Source organism: Halichoerus grypus, chromosome 7 (assembly GCF_964656455.1).
Source record: "Halichoerus grypus chromosome 7, mHalGry1.hap1.1, whole genome shotgun sequence".
Lineage (NCBI taxonomy): Eukaryota > Metazoa > Chordata > Mammalia > Carnivora > Phocidae > Halichoerus > Halichoerus grypus.
In genome coordinates, this window is record NC_135718.1 from 92,911,172 (window position 1) to 92,918,480 (window position 7,309).

At 51.9% G+C, this 7,309-nt stretch overlaps 1 protein-coding gene across 1 annotated transcript; it reads left to right on the top strand.

Annotated features, from left to right (window-relative positions):
- Window positions 1-5,529: 5,529 nt before the first annotated feature.
- C7H1orf202 (chromosome 7 C1orf202 homolog) lies at window positions 5,530-6,380 on the top strand. Its single transcript, XM_078076865.1, has one exon. It carries the CDS (start codon window positions 5,799-5,801, stop codon window positions 6,144-6,146), a length of 348 nt encoding a protein of 115 aa, XP_077932991.1. The 5' UTR covers window positions 5,530-5,798; the 3' UTR covers window positions 6,147-6,380.
- The last annotated feature ends 929 nt before the right edge of the window (window positions 6,381-7,309 follow it).

Below are 7,309 nucleotides of genomic sequence, written 5' to 3' on the forward strand. Positions count from 1 at the left end.
GGTTATGGTGATGATGGTGGTGGTGATGGTAATGATGATGGTGATGACGGTGATGGTGATGATGGTGGTGGTGATGGTAATCATGATGGTGATGACGGTGATGGTGATGATGATGATGATGGTGATGGTGGTGATGATGATGGTGATGATGGTGATGGTGATGATGGTGGTTATAGTGATAACAGGGATAGTGATGATGCTGATTCAATAGTATTCCTCTTCCTTCCTCACTTACCCACCCACCACCTCTGATCCCACAGGGAAGTTTTGAAGGTCTACGTTATAATAATAGAAATGTAGTTCATGGGGGACCTGGGTGGCTCAGTTGGCTGAGTATCGGACTCTTGATTTTGGCTCAGGTCTTGATCTCAGGGTTATGAGTTCAAGCCCTGCATTGGGCTCCATGCTAGGTGTGGAACCTACTAAAAAAACAAGAAATATACTTCATGTAAGGAGATGAAAAGGTATTCTTTTTAGATGGAAATATTCTTCTTTAAGGAAAATATCAAGCTGACTGACGTAAGTTTCTGAAGTCAGTTGTCCCCAGGAGTCAATATATCAGTAGAAAACTCCTTTGCCATGAACAAGGCAGAGGATTTTGTTTTTCTTTCTTCTTTGAAGGAGGAGGAAAGAGACATGGAAAGGAGTGAGTGGCAGGGTTGAGAAGAGCCAGGAAGAGTGAGAAGGCTGGGTTGGGTCAGGAAGGCCACTGAGGTTCCACAGAGGTGGACACCCTGAGCTGCAGGACACTTACTATCCCTAGGGAAGTCATTTGTATTTTTACATTGTGAGCCCCTTATCCATCTCACTCTCTGAGATTTCCATGAAAGTCTACGAATTTCAGAATGTTCATGCTTCAAGTGGTAAGGGGTTTTGTGAAAGAGAGAGATGTGTACATATACAGAGAGAGGAATTGGAGACAAAGAATTTGTAGAAATCTTGGGGGGGATGTTACGAATTTCCACAGGCCATGGTTTTGGGGGTCTACTAAGGGGAGGCCTTGTGTGACTTCAAGGTTGCACTAACATTTCAGTAGCCTTGACACATTGAGGATAGGATCCACCCACACACAGTAAAGGGGAGAGAATCTAGTTCCCTTATGGTTACTGTAATAGCATACAAACATTCAAGGGTGTAATTATCCAATGTCCTTGGACACAGACTTTGCTTTCCTGATATGGGAGCCAGGCTTTTCCTAGGATGCATTTATTTCATCAAGTTTCATCTCAAAATATCTGGGGAAAACATTTGGTTCTTATAGTAAAGAACAGTTGTGAAACAGTCACCTTGTCAAGTCGGTATACTAGAATGAAGGCCATATCCATAAAGATAAGAGGCAAAATCTGTTCTGTTTTGTTCAAATTCCACACTCCAGGGTCGTCTGGGTGGCTCAGTCGGTTAAACAGCTGCCTTGGGCTCAGGTCATGATCTCAGGGTCCTGGGATCGAGTTCTGCGTTGGGCTCCCCGCACCACCTGCTCATGCGCTCGCGCTCTCTCTCCCTCTCTCAAATAAATAAATAAAATCTTTAAAAAAAATTCCACACTCCCCTTCTGGCCCAGTTATCTGGGTAATGGCAGGTGCTGCCCTGGGTGATCTCACTCTCCCACTTCATGTGTCTGCTTACAAACGTGTCACCTTTCATATATAGGGATGATGTCACTGGCTCAGCCTTGATGGAACTGAGCGCCTCCTTATTCTTCCAACTCTAGGGCTTGGCTGGCACTGCTCCACCTGTTCCTGGCTGCATAGTCCGCAGGTGTGTGAGGCGGGGGAGCTGGCTGTAGACATGAGGAAGAGGTCTCATGGGCTGGGTTCTCTTGGCACTGCCCTAGCTCCTACAGAGCTACCTGACCTTTCACTGTCCATTCTTCAGAAAAACCAAAGCCATCTGTTTTCTCCTATCTTGTGTCTCTGCATCCCACATTTTCCTGGGAAAGTTTCCAGGAGTTTGAGCTCGCAGAGCTTGTCATTAGCTCTGGGGCTTCAGAAACAAAGGCACTGCTGGGACTCATGTCCGGAGAACCGTATGTGCTGGGGAGTGTTTGGGGCAGGAAGTGCAAACTGGCCAAAACGGAGAGGATTTCAGGATAGCAGTGTTACATTTATGGAGTAGTGGATTTGCGTCGGGCGCTAAGGCCCTACATGCCTGTCTCATTGCTTGTCACAGTGACGACAGGTAGGAGTAGTATTCCCTTGCCCCGATGGGATGTGAGGCAGAGAGACGGGTCCATAACGTACTCAAGGCCATTTTGCTAATTCTCTCAAGTTTGTATGACCCCAAACCTTATGCTCTAATTGTGCTATCCCTTTTTTCTGGATTTGGGGGTACCAAATCTTCTGTCACTTCCTTCAAATCCTAGTGGGAAGAAAGGGGGTTCCCACACCCCATTATTTTATAACATGAGCTCTTCTTAACATTGGGGACCCCGGGTCTCTGGTGCTGTTCTGGGTACCTGGGTTAGGACAAGCTGGCATGAGAAGCTGCTCCTGCTTGGGGTTGGGGAACGTGGACAGTGGTCCAGCCTCTGGCCAGTTTTTAAGATCTCCTGAGGGACCTGGAGGAGAACTGGCCCCAGAGAGCCTTTATGAGGTTTGCCCTTGACCCTCCCCAGGACCCTGGTGGGGTAGCGAATAGAGATACAAATGGCCAGTTAAATAATTTATAGTGTAAGTATGCCTATGCAATATTTGGGATATACTTATAATCAAGAATTGCTCTTTATCTGAAATTCAGATTCAACTGGGTGACCAGTATTTCATCTGGCAACCCTAGACCCAGGGTCCCCCAGGGCTAGTCCAAGCAGCTGTGGATGGTGACAGGTGTCAGAAAACTCCAATCTCTAAGCCAGACCTGAGGCTGTCTGAGGCTGCCCAGATCTTCCCTGGTGGCCTGGTCAGAGTTGTACAGAGAGCATCCCTAGAGGGAGCCTGAGCACTGGGGTGCCAAGGAAGTGCCTCCTGGTGTTGTGAGAATGGAGGGGTTTATGGCAAAATAAAATGGTAGGCAAAGTCGGTGAGCCAGGGATTTTGTTCGCTAGGGCCATCATAATAAAACACCACACCGTGTGGCTTAGCCATCAGAAATTTATTTTCTCACAATTCCGCAGTCCTAGAGTCCAAGATCAAAGCTTTGGCATGTGTGGTTTCTTCTGAGACCTTTTTCCTTGGCTTGTAGATTGGCCACTTTGCCCTGTGTCTTCACACGGTCTTCCTTCTGCGTCGGTGTCCTGTTCTTCTTATAAGGTCACCAGTCATATTGGATTAGGGTCACCCTTAGGACCTTGTTTTAACTAAATTACCTCCTTGGGGCCCATCTTCACATTCTGAGCTTCTGGGGGTTAGGACTTCAAGATAGGATGTTTCAGGGGACACAGTTTAGTCCATAACGGCCAGAAAAAGATTCAGGAAGCACGTGAATTGGTTTGTGCAGGTGAACGGCTCTGTCATGGTGCCTGGGGGACCCTGTATGCATCCACATAGGCCACATGAGCCAGGTTTAAATGACAGCTGCATCTAAGTCTTGACAGAACCCTCGGTAATCGTCCCAGTACAGGAGGGCATGGGGGGCTTGTGAGGAGCTGCCAGAGCACATCCCCCTTGCCTCCTAGCTGCCGGGGAGGCTGTTCCTAGACAGTTCCACATCACCTCTCAGCTTCTGATGATGCGTGAGGCTGTCTGCCCTTGCTTCCCCCCACCCCCCACCAGGGCACAGATGCTCACTGGACACTAGCTGCAGCAGCCTCAGTAACAGGGTGTCCCACCACTGCTGTTCAAGTCCCCAGGTCTCTTTCCTTTCAGGGTTGCCCTGAGCGTGGGCTGTCTGCAGGGAGCTTCCTTTCACTGTCCATGTAAATGATCTGTCTGACTTGGGGCTTGTTTCTTTAGCCAAATCTGTCAGTCAGATTGACCTTGGACTTGACTTTCTGGCACGGGAGGCAGGAAGCTCACCTGGCCAGAATAAAAGGAGGAGGCAACCATGGAAGACCCAGGAAGGAGCAAATAAAACAAAGTTGTTCTGAAAAGGGAATGGCTGGTGGGGGTGGGCTCTATGCAGTCATGCAGAGGGGAGGGAGCAAACAAAGTCCACTGTTAGGATATGCTCAGGGGACCTGGGAACCAAAAGGCTTCTGCCCAGATGACTATGAACTTATAAAGTTGCTAGAAATAAGGACTGGACAGCTGTGTGTGTGTGTGTGTGTGTGATTTCCTCCTGTTTTGTGCACGCAGAGTCTACACAAACATTAAATGCTGACCCTTACCTTTTGGCTGTGGACATTTGGGACGATGGGTGTACTAGAAGAAGGGACACTGAACTGCTAAGGTGAGTAGGTGAATGCTCAACAGCAGTATGGTCATTTCATATCCTGGGGCTCAAAGAACCTGGGGTTCAAATCATTTTCCTTAACTTAAAAGCTATGTTATCCCAGATGAAGGATTTTTATCTCTTTAGGCTTTACTTGTCTCAATCAGCACAATGGGAATATGCATTTAGGAAACACTTCACTTGAGTTGTCATTAGAATTGCATAATAATAATTTACTCATGTGCACTTACTATGTGCCTAGTGTGTACTAAATGCTTTATATATATTATCTCATTTAATTCACACAACACCCTTCCAGAAGTAGGATTGCTATTACCTCAATTTTACAGATGGGTAAGGGGAGGCATTGAGAGGTTAAGTAACTTGCCCAAAGTTAAAGCTGGTAAATGTTGGAGCCAGAATTCAGACTCAGGCAGACTTATTCCAGAGCTTGCTCACTTGTGGGTGGGCTGCCAAAAACAACCACAACAAACAAAAAACAAAAACAGCCAAACAAACAAACATAAAAACCCCAAAACAACAAAACGAGAAAAATATACAGAATGTTAGATGGAGCACTTAGTACAGAATAAGCACAAGATGAGCTAGCTATTGTTATTTTAACGTGTCCTTACTTGAATTTGAGAAATTGACAAGTGCAAAAAATTATATAAAGCAGGAAAAAGATGCTTTCTTTTCTTTTTCTTCTTCTTTTTAAAAAGATTTTATTTATTTGAGATAGAGCACAAGCAGGGGGAGCTGGAGAGGGAGAAGCAGACGCCCTGCTGAGTAGAAAGCCTGGGATCACGACCCTAGCCAAAGGCAGACGCCCAACCGCCTGAGCCAGGCAGGCGCCCCAAAAGATGTTTTCTTTGTTGTATTTGTGTTTTTCGATTTTTCCACAAAAAATCTTATGTTTGCAATCAGAAAAAAATACTGGAAAAAACATCAATCATCCCACAAGGAAGAGGTCAGATGAAGAATATCAAATTTTGAGGTCTTTCCTGAAACTCTGGTTCCCCGCTGGTGGAAAATTACAGAACCCCTCAGACCAGTCCCCCCAAATGACCAGCCTCCGGGGCAACACAGGCCTGGGGTTGACATCCAAGCTGGGATGCAGTGGGGGGAGGGGGGTCGTGCACATGCTTAATGTGGGAGTCAGGGGGGCCGGATGGACCCCGGGCACATCCTAGATCCCTTCCTGCCTGTCCGAGGCCAGTCCGGGGATCACCCAACAGAGACTCGGGCCGACTGACCCCCTTCGCGGCTCGAGGGCTCATGTGGGCCACCGGCGTGTCCCCGGGTGCCCAGGGTGAGCCACGCGCTCGGCCGTGCGGGGGGCATTGTGGGGTCAGCGTTCGGGTTTCCCCGGCGACCGGAGCCCGACGCAGGCCGCGGCGACCCCGGGAGGCCGCGGAGAGGACCCCTTGGCCGAGAGGGGGCCCGTGTGTGTGCGGAGGCCGCGTCCGAGCGGCGGGAAGGGGCCGGCCGGCATGGCGGACGCGCGGCCCGGCGGCCCCCGGCGCGGCGGCGCGCAGCACGGGCTGCCGGAGGGCACGGCGCGCCTGAAGCGCGGGGACGCGGGCGACGGCGGCGCGGGCTGCTGGTGCTGGCGGCGGCTGTTCCGGCGGGGCGCGGCCCGCGGCTGGCGCAGGAGGAAGGCCAAGCACGCGCGGGGCAGGGCGGCCCCGGAGCGCGGCCTGTGGGCCCACCCGCGCCTGCAGAGGCTGCTGCAGCGGCTGGCGGCGTGGAGGCGGCGCTACCTGCGGCGCGGGGAGCGGCCCGAGAGGCTCGAGGAGATCCCGCTGCTGGTGCTGGAGCGCGCGCCGAGCGGCGACTAGGCCGCGGGCGGCCGCCGGGACCCGGGGCCCCAGCCGCCCCCGGGCGCCCAGAGCATCGGTTTGGTTTTGTTGGACAAAGGCAGGAAAGGAAAATAAACCCGACGCCCTGTGAACGAAAGACCGCGCGCGGGCTCTTTGGGGCTAAGCGCCTGAGGCCGGGCGTCCCCCGCGCGGGTGTTCAGGGACCGAAAGGGCTCCGTCCTCCCGCTGTCTCCCGGCTGCAGGGCCTCAGGCCCCGAGGCGGTGGGAAGCCAGGGTGGGGCAGGCAGGGGCCCCGTACCCCACTGGAGCCTCGTCCCCTCGCACCCCCTGGGGCCCTGCACCCTCCCAGCACCCCCCCTCCAGCTCCTCTGGGGCCCCGCACCGCCCCCCTCCCCGCGGCTCCTTCCTGGCGGACATCCCCGGCGAGGGGGCGAGTGAGAGCGGCAGTGGCCATCAGTCTGTGCCTTGCCCTCCGGGATTAAAAATAAGTTTGTTTAAGCGGGTTGCTGAGCTCTTCACCCCACTTCGAAGTGCTCCAACTCTCCTTCGTTTGTTTGTTTACAGGCATTTGTGAGCTCCCATAAACCAACCAGGATTTGGGGTTTGCATGCAGGGAATTTGAAAACCAGCGTTGGAGATAAAAGAGCACAGGGCGAGGGACTCCTGGGTGGGTCTTTAATTTCTGCCTGTGCCTCATCAATAAAAGCCAGCTAATGATACTCTCCACAGGCTTGTGAGGATGATAGTAAAATACTAGAAGCGGAAGTTCTCGGAGCACTCTCTGAAAAGAGCAAACGCGGTCAGGGTACTTATTAAACTGTGAGGCTTGCCTCTCCTGGGGGCTATTCCCAGACCACTGTCTATACCTGCGGCCCTCCCCCCACCCCCACCCCCAAACTGCGCTTTCAACTAGCAAGCCAGGAACACCCCGCGGTGGGCCCGGAAGCTCTGCGCTTGAGGCTGAAGTGGCTCCTGATCCCTCCCGGGGTCTGCCGGTGCCCTTGACCTAGAAAGTCAGTCTCTGCGGAAGGGAGTGCGAGGACCACCACCCCTGTCCAGTGCACTGCAGTGAGAGATTGGCGGGCAGGCCTGAGAAGGGCAGAGAAAACCAGGCATGGGCCAGAAAGCTGGGGACAGGACTCTGTAATTGAGGTTAGGTGCATTTTGATCTACTAAGCTCT

Coding starts and splice junctions, on each gene's coding strand:
- C7H1orf202 (XM_078076865.1), top strand. CDS start 5,799: ATGGCGGACGCGCGGCCCGGCGGCCCCCGGCGCGGCGGCGCGCAGCAC.